Consider the following 14,166-nt stretch of genomic DNA (forward strand, 5'->3'; position numbering starts at 1 on the left):
TATCGTGTGTTCACGCCGATGCGCACCGCCGCCGCAGCAGGAACGGACCCCGGCGAATCTGAGCAATGTAAAAGTCTAGAGCTTGATTCGACACCCGCCGATTCCGTGGCTGGTCACAGCTTTCTCTACACCCTTGTCGACAACGCTAGTCGCACCGTTCTCAAGCTGCTATTGGACATCGACGTTGAAGTCAAAGCATTCTTTGGCGTCGAATCAAGACGTGTCTTTACTATACCTAGCATATCCACTTCTCTTGATCAATCTTGCTTCTCTCGCCAATACTTGACATCGATCAATTGATCTCTCCTAGTCAGCAGATCGGCAACACTCACAGTGCTTCGATGCGGTTGTTCAACAGTTTTCCGATGCCTTGGACGTCGACGTGTAGTAGTCATACGAGATATCACGTATGTTGGCATAGCCAATGATAAGTTCAATGCCTAGCACCTTTGGCCACTGGCCAGATCGCTATAGTCGCAGGGGGCAGAGGTCCAGAGCTTCTAGGCAAGAAAATCGTAAGGAGATCACGACATTCACGCGCTCGAGGAGTGGCCTGCCCCTTAACAGAAACCCGCCCATCATAATTCGATGCGTTGGCTCTATCCTTCAATGCACCTTTTTAGTACACAATGTCAATACTTTAACATATGTTCAGATTCGCGGCCTCAAGGCTGGAGTTTCTGCGACAGCATTAAGCTAAAGTCCCTCCAAGAGCTCTGGATTTTGCCGCTTAGATCTAGCAGACATTAAATGGCGAGCCTTGATGATGACGAAGATTTCTAAATTGACGAAATCACCACGGATCAAAGGAGCTATTATCGCGTAGCGTACATTTCACGTCATTTAAGTGCTCATTGGCCCCATTCTCGAATGACAATCTAAATCGCACGCCTGGAAGGATTCCCGAAGTTACCATCCTGCGATCCCACCGGGCCGATCCCAGCCAAAACGGCTGGAATCAACGTGAGATTGCCAGTGATGACTAGGATTGTTCCCACGTTTTCAGCCCAGACCCACTGCGTGGGATTCCGCACAAGGCAGATAGCTGAGTACACTGGGGCGCAGAGAGCAGTAGATGATGCCGAAAATAGAATCAGCCATCACGACAGTGGGATTGGGTATTATCTTCAAATATGTGACGTCTCCGCGACGTGCGGTCGCGCTGCTTAGGTGTGGTTTTGCGCTCCCTTCCCTCTATCTAGTCGCAGCTTCAGTCTGCTATCTCTACTTACACGACTTCGAGGATGGTGTGAAATCGACAGATTCCTGGAGCAGAGAGCGATGGACCCAGACAAGCCAGCGCTTGCGCCGCCGCCTGGCGTCCAGTCTAACTTCGACAACCCTCCGAACGGCAACGTCGAGGCGCATATTGGAATTGCAATATGCATCTTTATAGTGTTTGTCGGGGCTTCGCTCCGTGCATACTCTAAGATTGTATGCATGAAGCAGGTCAAGTTGGAAGACTGTGCGTTCTTCGACACCTACTACGATAAACCATAGACTAACACCCAGGTTTCAATCGCAGATGTCGGTCTCGTGGCGCTAGTACGATGACACTTATCTTGGCGTCGGGTGCAGAGGTGCTGATACGAATAAACATAGGCACCGTACATTGCGTTTGTATATGGCGTATATAACCTCATGAGGACGGTTGGGATATACGTCCATCAGTGGGATGTACGAGCTAGCGAGATACCCTCGGCGTTATATGTAGGTTATAGAAGATGCCGAAAACATCATCAGTGTCCATTAACATAGCTAACAGATTGTATACGTCAACACCTCCCTTTTCCAGGCCACGATGGGTACCATAAAGGCCGCGATTCTACTCGAATGGATACAGCTTTTCGTTCCGCGTGGCACTAGAACTCCGTTTTGGTGGACGTGTCAGATTGTCATGTGGGTGAACATACTATACTACATCTCAATCGTCACCGCATCCGCTTTGTCGTGTTTCCCACACGAAAAGATATGGCACCCAACCATGCCCGGAAGATGTTTCAACACCAAGGCCCTGTTCGTCATCAACGCCACGTTGAATCTGGTCTCGGATATCATCATCCTGATCCTCCCCCAGAGGATAATATGGGGACTCAAGATGTCAACACAGAAGAAAATAGGGGTATCCCTTGTGTTCGCTGTCGGAGTGATGTATGAATCCCTTAAAGGCCGACTCTCAGTGTAATTGACATCATATACTAATGGCGCCATATGTAGTGCTACTCTAGTGGGAGGTGCGCGTCTTTCCCGAGCTGTTATATATTACTTGTCGAATGACAACCTCTACAATGTGTCAGCGGTATTTCTGTGGTGTACGGCCGAGTTAAGCACGTCGTTCCTTGTCTTCTGTCTACCAGCTATACCCAAGATCTTCTCGAGCGACAATTGGTTTACGCAACTCGCATCACGTCTTCATTCTCGATTGAGCTTCTTGAAGACACGCACAACCGACACGTCGGGTACCAATCCAAAGGCATCTACATGGAAGTCATCGACGTTCAGTGGCGTCTCAACGTCGGAGACTAGATGGGATCAACAGCCTCAGTTGTCTTATGAACAACATGGGTTTGTATCATATTACGCAGCGACAGACCCATTCACACCGAATGCAATCAAGAGCTATGTTCACTACGATACGAACCCCCAGGCGTCTTGGCCTTCTGTACCAAACGCAGCGTTGAGTCGCCGCGATCCGTCGACGAGTTGGTATGAAGAAGAGCGATAGTTTCGCAAAATTGATCATGCCTAGCTTAGTTGCATCCCAATATAATATTAGATCGATTGCGCTAGAATTACCGTACTTTCAGTGCAAGGCGCAAAATGCGTGAATAGCCAATATAATGAGGATCCTAAGCTGAGATAAGCAACTAGCTCCCTTGGGATCACGATTACCTGGGAGCATATCCAAAGCTCAGGCCCTTACTCTACACAACCACCAGATCCTGTAATCTATTTTCATCTGTGTCCGTCACTGATAAGGTTTATACACAATACTAGACACGTAGAAAGAGGCAGCTAAAATTTAGAACTTGTATATGTCAGATTAATTAAGCGACACGTTTTCCAGGGGTGGGGGGAGGGGGGCTATTAACGTCATGCTTGGCTTCATGTACGTTACGAGTGTCTCCTGCAACCACAAGTGACCACTAGATAGGCCACGTACACAATCCAAGCCACTCTACCTACTTATTCGACTAAGCAATCATATTGTAACCTGGGTTGTACATATTTCGCTTATGTGGGTTATAGTACGAATATGAAATATCAGGGCCCAGGCATGTAATATATATATCAATAATAAATGATAATTAATGCTGGAAAGCTTGAAGGACGGAAAACAGCGTCCAATGCGGTTATAAATGTTGTGAGTATGTCTGTATTCACACTCAGCTCTTTTTAGATAGGAGATTACAAAGATAGAAAAGCGTTTGATAACACTGAACACGATGTATATATACTACGATGGCGAGGATATGAGTATCAAAAAAAAAAACCAATTAAACAAAAGGTCAGCTTCACCAACCTTTTTGCCGCTTGAATTAGGAGGAATATTCATGCGGCAATTTTATTTTATTTTATTTTTTTTAAAGAAAGGTTTTGATTATTAAGAGTACATAGAAAGTATATAAACGAGTAAAGCGAGTAGTTCCAACGTGTATATGAGTGAAGGAATAGAAATATAGCTTGCGTAGGCTAAATCACTACTTCCTAACTCCATGACGGAGTTTCTTTGCGTATGTAGAAAGCAAGGCAACCCATCACCGAAAGGGGCGGCTAATACATAACAATTTAATTACAAGCACAGCATCTAAGACCAGCTACGTATAGCTAGCAAGCACAAATAATACTTCAGATGTCTCCTTTCACCTCAGATGCGAGGTCATCAACACCATGTATATAATGTATATATATAATGCTGATTGATTCTGGGCGGTTACTTGGCATACATATGCTCTGCAACTTTGTAGTCTAGGAGTAAGCATCGAAGCTACACTGCACGAGTGAACTCGAATCTAATAATAAGTTGAGAAATGCGGCAACAAAAGCAATCTCTACTAAAGCCGGAAACCCCGTTAATATCATTCAAGTGTCATGAGAGCCTCGGTCCGCTTTGCAAGGCTCTTCGTGCATCTCATCTCACCGCTTTTTTCAAAGGCTCAAGCCCCCTAGTAACATCGGTATCCGGCGCCCGTCATGATGTCGACACCAGCGTGAATTAGGATCAGGAGATAAAGAAGGGGAGGCCTCGACTTATAGGACGCAAGCTATGCGTCTTACTCATCCTGATTCAAAGAGGGAATGGATTTACTTGTGATAGCCCACATTAATCTCCCGTTAACGTTCATCGACAGGCACTGGATTGGGGGCGAAGCCATCGCTGAACCTCCTGGCGTATGGCTAGAAATTGGGGGCCGAAAAGCCAGGATCTGCTAGGAGGGAGACTGTAGCCTGTTTCCAAGCCAGCTAACCTCTTGGGGCTGGGACGGAATAGACGGCAAAATGGCGGTTGATGTCCGAATGACCTTCCATGGTGGTTAAGTTTTGCTCTTGATAGGGAATTCAAGATGAGGCAGGTGACTTGGTGGTGCTATGTTGACAACTCTTAAGGCCGTATGTTTATGACTCAGGCCGGTGCCAGTAAAATCACTGCGCTCATTCACTTACGAAAACCATTCAAGTCGGCTGTGCACTAGGTATCCCTCGATATTTGTGAGACACACGGCGTTATCGTGTTTCTGGTAGCTTATTTCCACTTCCACAAGAGGGCGGACGTAACACGTCGCCACGGATAGAGACATGACGGAAACATCCGTGGCTATATAATCAACACGTGTCATTACGAGAGATTATCGGAACTTTAACGCGACCAAAAAAAATTCTGTTTTCTTAATTCTTCTGCTGAAACTGGTTGTATAATTATCTCTTAGACGCAGTTACAACTAAACGCGCAGTAATCGAGCACTGACATCACCCATCAACGCTAGGTTAGCGTAGCATCGCTAGAGCTAGTGCCGATAAGTCAAGTTAATACACTTCGGTATGTTGAGACAAGTTAAATCGTCACTACTTAGTCAAGGAATTAAAGGGATTTTGCCTTCTAGTCTTGTTTATTCAGCGAAAATCTCTTTACCATCAAGGTTCACGTATAGCGGTCCAAGCCAATCTTGAGACTCCCCGCAGAGGTGCCTGCATCCTGCATGAATGATGCATGCTACCTGTAGTAAGTACTTACAAGTTAAGTAAGCAGAATATTGAGTACTTACATGATACTACTATGTCGGGAATCTTACCTGCATGCAACCCATCTTCCTGTCCACTATTTCGCTGCTACACACTCCAGGTTTGAGGCGTAAAGACTTGCATGGTATGATTATTGTTCATTGTTTGCCTTGTCTCCGGCGTCATTCTCAAACTCCGACAACGAGAATTACGTGCAACAGTGTCTTCGCATCCACTTACTTATTTTCTTCTTCTCTGTCTACTTACTTACCTAAGCGAGCTAAGTACATAGTGTAGTATCTAATATTAAACTTACCGAACCTAACCCTTGTCTGGTGATACGTACCGGAGTGACCTCAACTGTCTGAGATGTGGTCTCAGCGGAGAGTCAACGGGTCTTTGACCAGAGCACATGGTCAGATGTCCGGGGTGTTACATCACCACGATGACCTAAATAGCATACTTGCCTCTGTTTATACACACACTTATGTCCGTATAGATCGAGTTGCCTGGGGCGCACACAGCACTCGACCTCGAAACGAAACTCACACTCACACTTACACTCACACTAAATCCGGCCAACCTTGCTAGGCGCGAAAAAGCCACAATGCTGTGCCCCGCCACGCTCCATCTGTGTCTGCGTAGCCCATCACTTTCCGGTTAAGCGTGCCCTCCCAAGCGTGAGGCTCGTGATACCCTGGCCGCCGCCCATCCCTGTGCCTGTCATCCTCCACGAACCATCATCTCCACCGCGCGCCGCACGCCTAGTTGGGAGGCCTTTTCCAACGGGCGGCGGGTATGCATGTCACCATACATGATATGGTACATAAGTCCACATGCCTCCTAAGCGCTCTCGTTGGTTCTGCTCATGTGCTATCCCTACTAGCTTCAACCATCAACAGATCCAATCAACCAACAATACTTACACTTACGCTTACACTTACACTTTCAACCATCTATCTGCATTCGTTATTCGACTGTTTGCTGCAGTTCAGCTACTCATCTCATTCAGCCAGCCTGCATCGTAGCCCTTGTCATCTACCTGTCTATCAACCTATCTTATCGGTTCCCCAGATAGAAGGGTTGGGTTTATTCTATCCTTTTCCCGGCAACCATGCCTGAATACGAATACGTCAGACGCTCGCCCAGCCCATTCATACGCTCCCGGTCATTTTCCTACCAAACCCGTCCGCGACACTGCCGTCTGCGCTGTCCGGAGAACTGCGCCTGCGTCTCGGTCGAGGAGTGGAACGAGCTAGCCATCAACGAGCGCACGGCGCGCGAGAGCGCCGACAACCTCAGGACCGAGCTCCGCGCCACGTCCCGGGAGAACAATCGCCTGCAGGCCACGAAGCGCGAGCTGCAGGCCGAGCTCGAGCAGCTGCGCGGCCACGGGGACGCGGTGGCCAAGTTCAAGCGGCGCATGGCGAAGCTCGCGGCCGAGGTCGAGGGCCTGCGCAAGGAGAAGGAGGTGGCCGACATCCGCATCCGCGAGATCAGCCAGACCGTCACCGACAAGAACCTCGAGATCGACCAGCTGCAGGAGGAGAACAGGCAGCTCGCGCGCATCCACAAGCGCGACAAGCAAGAGACGAGAGAGGCTTGGAAGCTGGTGACCGACCTGCAGAGACGGCTGCACGACTGCCGGCATGTCTTTGGATTCCCGCGGCCGTATGGTTACGCTTGATGGCGCACTTGCGCCGATGATGGGGATCTACGGATTTGGGGTTTTGGAGAATGAGGAGGACGAGGAGCGTTTGCATTTATAGAAGTCTTGGCGTAGGTTCATGGCGTTGATAGGTTGGTTGGTTGGTTGGTTGCATTTCTCCTCCCAGATTGAGGTTCTTTGGGAATTTTACTGGGGATATCGTGGTACAGGCGTTTTACGGATAAGGCGCTTTAGGGGATTTTTACAGGATTACTATTTTCCGGGCTGTGTAGTTCATCGTCACTCTTTTCAAGAACATTTCCTTTGTTGTCATGATAGCGTCACACAAATGGGTAGGATTTGGGTTGGAGGGGTCTTTGGCGTTTGGGAGATACCCCGCATGTCTTTTTACAATTTGTACTACCGGTACCCTGCTTTTCCATCTCTTGTTCCACCAAGTACTCTTGAATATGCCCTCTTATTTAATATGAGATACCCGCCCCAGAGAGGCACAATTTATTGAGGATATTCAAGACCTATATCAATCTACTATGCCGCCTCGTTTACATAACAGATGATATTGTTGCCTGGGCACAACGTATCTCATGAAACAAATCCTTTGGCGTTGGCGGCGCGTGAGAGCGCCCTTACATCATGTGAACCCAGTGCGCTCCAACACGATAGCTCGTGAGACCAGTCTCTTGATACACTGAATGAGACCCGGACACACCCCGGCTAAAACGAGGTGTAGTACCTCTAATCTCCTTGTAAACTTGTCGGACGTGCAGAAAACCGACCTTACTCGTTTGACTGTGAAATTGATTACAGACGGACCAGATGGATGGTGGGTGCGACTTGGCACGCGCCTACGAAGTACCGTACCTATGTACACTTTTTTCCGCGCTCGTAAGTATGGTGTAGTTCGGTTTTACTGTTGCCACCAAGGTTGAGTCTGAGGCACAAACGCCTAACTAGCCTGGAATCGGAATTAGTGATGGAATAATCGCGTGGTAGTTTGTCAAGATGGACTCCTAAAATGCCCTTAGTTAATCTGGAAAGTGTTGACGCAGATTACAGGGGACCTCGGGAGCCTCATGCAAGATAACGGCCATGCATATGGCCTTTCCAGGTGTTGCCCTACGCCCTACATACTGCCTTGTAAAATTGGGGCCGTCGGCTAGGCATCGAGTAACACATTATTGCCTCAGGTACCTACAGTAACGCATGCGATCTCCCATGCTAATTTCGTTAACGATTTGGATACTCTCATTTTCCGGATTCCTGGTTGGTGCTAGAGTAAAGCATCACCTGGGCATGCTGGACTCTAGGTACCACTTTAAGTGCCAAGTCTAACCACTTCTGCTGCAGCCAGGATAAACGAGAATAGAAAGATTGTCGACGTGGATTCATAGTCCACAGCCTTGATACTTGTGAAGCTATTGTGTCAATGTAGCATGGCTCTGCTTGGCCTAGGTAATAGTCAACGTTTGCTAAGTTTTTGTAGGATTCGTCGCGAAGCTCGAAGGATTATTTTAGTAGCATGTTGGCCTCCCGGATAAACCCCTGAAAATGGCGGGAATCCTTGCACCCTGAGGTTTCCGTGAGGAAATTGACCAAATTCTGGTAACTATAGAAGATGGAACAATAAAGACTACTACATCTGAACGATATTGGAAGTTTCGCACAGTTTCGATTTGCATAAATGAACAAGGAGAGACAGAAATAGCAGGGCAGAATCCTCGGGTAGACCGGTCAAGGCGCGATCGAAACCGATCGAGGTTGCGTCTAAATGTATTAGATCTGGGGTGCAGCAAGCCGAAACTTTGCAGTGGCAACAAATTTACGTGTCCCGCGCGTGTAAACAGCCCCGTCTCGTCTTCTTTTCCGATTTTCGCCTCTTTGGTCGCTTACCAAGTACGCCCCGGTCTGTAGGCGCAGTCAAGCGCAAGCGCAAACGCGATAAGCGAGATAGGCGGCGGCCTCCGGGAAGGAAGCGCGGACTAGGGAGATGGCAGATGCTTTTGGATCGTTCGAAGCTAGGGTGAGTAGTCTGGGTATGGTTTACAATTAGTAATAGTGGGAGTTCTCAGTGTCGTGGAGTAGGCGTTTTCGTAGTCGGCGATACAGGGTAACACGGACTCGTTCTCCCCACACAGAGCATGTGTACTGTCCGTTGGAAACGACATATCGGAATCGGACCGGGGTGTGCAACCTACTTTCAGTCCGACGTTGTCGTTGATATATCGACACCCTACCTGCCTACTGTAGACGGATTCTGAGCAGAGGGAGATATCTGGGGTGGTCTAGAGCACATTGCTAACTCAAATTAGAAGATACAACAATAGTCCGGGGGCAAATGCTTACACCCGTCTACATCACTTACCTCTGTAGGTAGTATTGGCAGACAGGCATCGGATGCGGGGTACCTGAAGATAGACCGAGAACACCGAGTAAAGGCCAGATAGGTACTGCAAAAGTGCAAAAAGGGACGAACACGAGTCGGCATCAACAACGGGCTAGGCTCTCGTCGAAGACAGCCACCGGAACTGGATATTCTAATAACGTACTAGTACCTAGCAGAACCTAGGTAGACATGTAGGGATGGAAGTCTAGGCAGAATCTAGGTACACTAACCCAGCATAGTGGCTTGATCGTCGATCACATGTCTTACACAACAGTAGGGATCTGATAACCGAGAGAAAGTGGAAAAACCCGACCTGCCAAAAGATGCAAAAGTGCAAAGAATGGAGGGGCCGGGTTGGTGTTTGCCTGATTTGGGCGACTGTGGGGGGGTGTGGAAAGATGGTAGTGACGGGTACTGTGGTGTAGTACGCTGTAGTCTGCTGTAGTCTAGCGGAGTGTTTACCTAGGTACAGTGGTAGGAGGGCTCGGGAGGCAGGAACAGCGGGAGAAACAACCCACTCTAGCCCTACGATGCGCTATATAATGCACTATGATGCGCTATAGGTAATACGCTATGGATCTGGTATACCAGGTAGGTAGGTACCTAAGTACCTAGGTACCTACCCAAGCTCGCCAAGGCACGGTCCTCCTCCTCTCTCTTCTCCTCTTCTCCTCTTCCTCCACCACCACCACTATCATGGAACAATGCCTGTTTTGTAAGTCCGGGCAGATTGGACAGGCCACCCTGACTGACTGACTGACTGACTGACTGCCTCTGCCTGTACCAAGCCGTCACCACCCACATGCACCGATCTTCCTTCCACAGACGTCATGCATCCAATGCATGGAGCAAAGATGCAATTAGCGACGACCTACCTCTCATATTGGCATGCCCGTCTGTAAGTCTCCTGTAGGTCTTCTGTGAGTCATCGCCCTCCGGCATCGAATGCAACCGTCTAGCTGGCACTTCGGATCATGTGGGAACTGCTTCGATTGGTTCCGTACGGTACACACGCCATGTCGCGAGCAATATCCGGCCTAGCTGGCGCAATGCGCAAAAACCCGGGATCGAGCACCATGGCAGCTTCTGCTCAACGCGCCCACACGACAAACAACCACAGCGCGCTGTCAGCTTTGTACGTTCTGATGAACTGAGCGAGGAGAGACTACCTCGTATGAGTGAGTATCATACACATTAGTTCCTCCTCGCGCGCTCTCCTTGTCTACCTAATCCCGTCCGCGGAACTGCTACTTTGGGGGCCAAAACGTAGGCGCACTGGAGGGCTCAATTCATTTTGGCATTTCTCCCAGTTTTCGGTGTATATGTCGCGTCTGAATGGCTGCTGCCGCTTTATGGAGGGCTACACAAAGCCAGCTGTCTGGTCACTCTCGAATTTTCCATTACTTTCTCGCAATCTCCCCCTTTCGTCTCCGGGCCTCTCGCTGGTGGTGAGCCAGAAAACCCTAGACCCAAGATCCCAGACCTGAAGGCGAGCCTGAATCTGAGAAATGCGAGCCTGAAATCCTAGACGCTGACAGCCATGCCCCCACCTCAGCGCCAATGCGCAATGCGCGGTGCGCGCCGAGACGAGAGACAGGCTCGACAGGGTCTTATCAGCGCATTTAGATAATGAATAAGCAGAAAAAGTCCGGGTAAAAAAGACAAGGATGACAGCCAGCAGACAAGGATAGCTGGGCTGATAATCGCACACCACCGCCAAACACTTTTTTATTAGGTATTATTTTTGCTATTCTCTCTTATTTTCATCATGGTGGGCTTGACCCTAGAGTACTGTGAGGCTCATATGCCCCCGAAGGATTGCTACCTCCAGACAATGGGGCGCTGCCTAGAGGTATGACTCGATGCAACGAGGCAGCCAACCCTTCGTCTCAAGTATACCACTCCTTCTTGTCCTCCTGTACAAGGTACAGACCGACAGACAGACAGGTACTGCCGCACAAGAGACGGTCTGTCTTCCTGTTGCTGGTGTGCAGATTGTACCTTTGCGCAGCAACTTGACTGCGCCGGCAAAGAAGCAGCACCCCCTCTTCGCAAATTGAATGAGCGCTTTCTATAAAACACCTTTTAGGCCTGTTCTTCGCTTTGCGTCTTTTACCTTCTTCCGTATTGCGGACCCATTTACTTATTACTGCGAGATTGTCCTGCTTTTGTCAGGCTATATTTCTCCTTATATAGCGCGCGCGTCCTCTTTCCTCCCACTTGTTGTTGCTTGCTTGACTCATTCTCACCTACCTACCAATCAGCCACGTACCATCCCACACAACCTGTCGTCAAGGCGACCCGTCCCAACTCGCTGCCTATTCGCGGCGACATAACTCAATCCAATCACCCCATTCGCCTTATCTGGCTTCCCCAGGAAGAGTATAATCATGTCTGAGAAACGTCATGTCAAGTTCTCACCCTCTCCCCCGGCTGGGAGAGGTATCCTAAAGCACCCCGAATCCAGTCCTCGCGACTCAGGAGTTGGCTCATCCTCTAGTGATCACACCGGCTCAAGTGGTAGTCTTGATGAGAGATTCACACCCCGGGACTACGATATCCAGAGCAACAATGTCGACGCCCTCCGGGAAGCGCTTCGTGACACAATCAAAGATATCGATAACTGGAGGACCAGATATCTCAAGAAGAATAATGAACAACTCGAGACGCGCAGAAACCTAAAAAATTCAGAGAACCGCTACCGTGAAGCATGCGAAAAGACCGAGACAATGGAAGCGCAGATGGAGAGCATGGAAGACCGGATGGCGAAACAGGATGTGGCGCTTGACATAGCCAACGACAAGATTAGAGAGCTGGAATCCAATCTTGATGACCAGATCGCTGAATTGTCCGAATGGAAGGACAAATACAAGCAACTCCATGAACTTTACGAGGTAACGAAGCACTCGACAGATGGATCCGTCGTCTCCGCGGGATCCGGGGAGCTTTCACAAGGCCTCGGGAGACGTCGCAGTCAGAGGGAGAAGAAAGAAAGCACGGACATGACCTCTCGCATGAAGCAGCGCATCAACAGGGGCGACCAGGCCGACTCGGGAAGCTCACACGGATCGAAAAGCTCGCGAAGTTCTGAGGCTACCGTGAATTCGAAGCGTTCCAGCCATCACGCCAGTACATCCTCTAGTGACAAACTGCCTTATATTGAGAAAATGCCGCGATCTAACACCAGCGGTCTGGCGGCAAGCGGTCTGACGTCGCCGCGAGAACATGGGAGCTACAAACTCACAACGGCAACATCCAACACTTCATCGTCACGAAAACACGGGGTCAGCTCCTCCTCTCGTTCTGGCTATCGCGAAAACGGCGATTACATTGCGCATCCTCTCCCCGACCGTAGCAGATACTCTGGCTGATTCCAATGTTGGCTCGACTGACGTTAGTCGGTATTACAAGCGATCATCCGATATTCTACAGTTATTACGTTTCACGACATATGTAGCCACATCATCAAGCTCGAGGTTTCAAAACCTATGCGGCTAAACATTCGACCTCCAATCTCCAACGGTGTACCACAACGGGCCTTTTTCTCAAGTCGGTACATACTGTCTCGGAGTGTCAACAAGCACGCGGGGTAGACTGACGTTGCATGCTCGAGAATCCACGCCCACGTTAGGAACCGCAGATGCCTGCGCTTCCCAAGGCATGGGACACCCTGTGCCGTCTCAATCCCGGTCTCAATCAGTACCACACGATCTGTGCCACACAACTGCCCCGCCCTATATCCTAGGCAGCCGTTCACTTGGAACTCATCCCATTTCTCGATTGGCTTACCGCGACACCTTGCATACCAACGGTACTGCTATTCACATACCTTATCGTTCCCATTCCATGCCATCCGCATACACTACACAACTCCTGTTGATCTACAAGTAGAATGCTGCCTAAGGATTGGGCTGGCAAAAATGATACCCCCGCATATTTCCCCTTTCCACTAGGAAGATGTATTAGGACGCTCTTTATCGTGGTCAGATTGTGGTTACCCTCCTTGCATTCATAGACCGGGTTCCCTTCTTTTGCTGATGGAGATGACCATATATAGAAGATAAGGTTTTGGCAACGGCTGCGGGGTTCACAAGGAAAGGAAGTTATCGGCGTTGTTGGTTTTGACGGGTATTTCCCGTGCTATTTCATTCTCTAGGCAGCGCTTACAACGCTCCTCCATTTTACTGTCATTACGTTTTTACGTCAATTTCTCGTTGGGATGTCTAACCCCACATCTGTTGGTTATTGGGATTGTGATAATGAAGATTCTGGGTTACCTTGTTGTTTTGCTACATAGACTGTACCGGGTTGCGACAGCCCATTTGTACAGACTGGCGTCAAGTGTATCGAAAAGTGTTTTGTTAGTTACTATGCACACAAATACCATATAGACGTGTTGCACACCATCATCGTTTTGGTGATAGAGGAGGATGGGCGTTATGCCGGTTTGGGCGGCAACGCATCTAGGACCGATATAGAATAACAATGAGCGATGTCGAATGTAGCCCACAGAGATCATCCTGAGAGACCCGTCTGACCAGCGCACCACGGTATTCTAAATTGAGAGAAAGTTTCTTCCATTGACTTGTTTGTCTGATGATTATGATGTTGCTTGGAGTTGGAATTCCTAGTTCGGGACAGCCTCCGCCTCCTCGAACATCTCATTATCCTACTACAGTTGACCATAGCTAGGTCACATAGTATGAGATTAGATGATCGGAACTAAGGCAATACAAGTAAAAAGTCGTTGTCATGAAATTTACGATTGAGAATGAGCTCATACTGAGTCGAGCGATTGCTGCTACCGCTGGGTGCTGTAGCAGCCGTTTGTAGTGGCGCTGGGCCCACTAAAATTCTGGCTGCTAAAAAAAGGTGCCAAACGTGGAATCTTAAC

General features: G+C 48.9%; 3 protein-coding genes across 3 annotated transcripts; all 3 read left to right on the forward strand.

Moving 5' to 3' along the window:
- Positions 1 to 1,016: 1,016 nt before the first annotated feature.
- Positions 1,017 to 3,033, forward strand: F5B22DRAFT_558869 (uncharacterized protein). Its single transcript, XM_047973022.1, has 5 exons — positions 1,017 to 1,465; positions 1,526 to 1,545; positions 1,603 to 1,710; positions 1,766 to 2,151; positions 2,218 to 3,033. Exons 1-5 carry the CDS (start codon positions 1,282 to 1,284, stop codon positions 2,723 to 2,725), a joined length of 1,206 nt encoding a protein of 401 aa, XP_047825138.1. The 5' UTR covers positions 1,017 to 1,281; the 3' UTR covers positions 2,726 to 3,033.
- A 3,040-nt stretch (positions 3,034 to 6,073) lies between these two features.
- On the forward strand, positions 6,074 to 7,054 carry F5B22DRAFT_558971 (uncharacterized protein). Its single transcript, XM_047973024.1, has one exon. It carries the CDS (start codon positions 6,335 to 6,337, stop codon positions 6,905 to 6,907), a length of 573 nt encoding a protein of 190 aa, XP_047825139.1. The 5' UTR covers positions 6,074 to 6,334; the 3' UTR covers positions 6,908 to 7,054.
- Positions 7,055 to 11,497: 4,443 nt separating this feature from the next.
- F5B22DRAFT_559027 (uncharacterized protein) lies at positions 11,498 to 12,788 on the forward strand. Its single transcript, XM_047973025.1, has one exon. It carries the CDS (start codon positions 11,663 to 11,665, stop codon positions 12,641 to 12,643), a length of 981 nt encoding a protein of 326 aa, XP_047825140.1. The 5' UTR covers positions 11,498 to 11,662; the 3' UTR covers positions 12,644 to 12,788.
- The last annotated feature ends 1,378 nt before the right edge of the window (positions 12,789 to 14,166 follow it).

This window comes from Xylaria bambusicola, assembly GCF_022495145.1.
Source record: "Xylaria bambusicola strain CBS 139988 unplaced genomic scaffold F5B22scaffold_85, whole genome shotgun sequence".
Classification (NCBI taxonomy): Eukaryota; Fungi; Ascomycota; class Sordariomycetes; order Xylariales; family Xylariaceae; genus Xylaria; species Xylaria bambusicola.

What these genes read in the sequence shown, in the direction of transcription:
- F5B22DRAFT_558869 (XM_047973022.1), top strand. Translation starts at nt 1,282, where the DNA reads ATGGACCCAGACAAGCCAGCGCTTGCGCCGCCGCCTGGCGTCCAGTCT. An exon ending in ATGTCGGTCTCGTGGCGCTA is followed by an intron (nt 1,546 to 1,602) that starts GTACGATGACAC and finishes GAATAAACATAG; the next exon opens with GCACCGTACATTGCGTTTGT. An exon ending in AGATACCCTCGGCGTTATAT is followed by an intron (nt 1,711 to 1,765) that starts GTAGGTTATAGA and finishes CATAGCTAACAG; the next exon opens with ATTGTATACGTCAACACCTC.
- F5B22DRAFT_558971 (XM_047973024.1), top strand. Translation starts at nt 6,335, where the DNA reads ATGCCTGAATACGAATACGTCAGACGCTCGCCCAGCCCATTCATACGC.
- F5B22DRAFT_559027 (XM_047973025.1), top strand. Translation starts at nt 11,663, where the DNA reads ATGTCTGAGAAACGTCATGTCAAGTTCTCACCCTCTCCCCCGGCTGGG.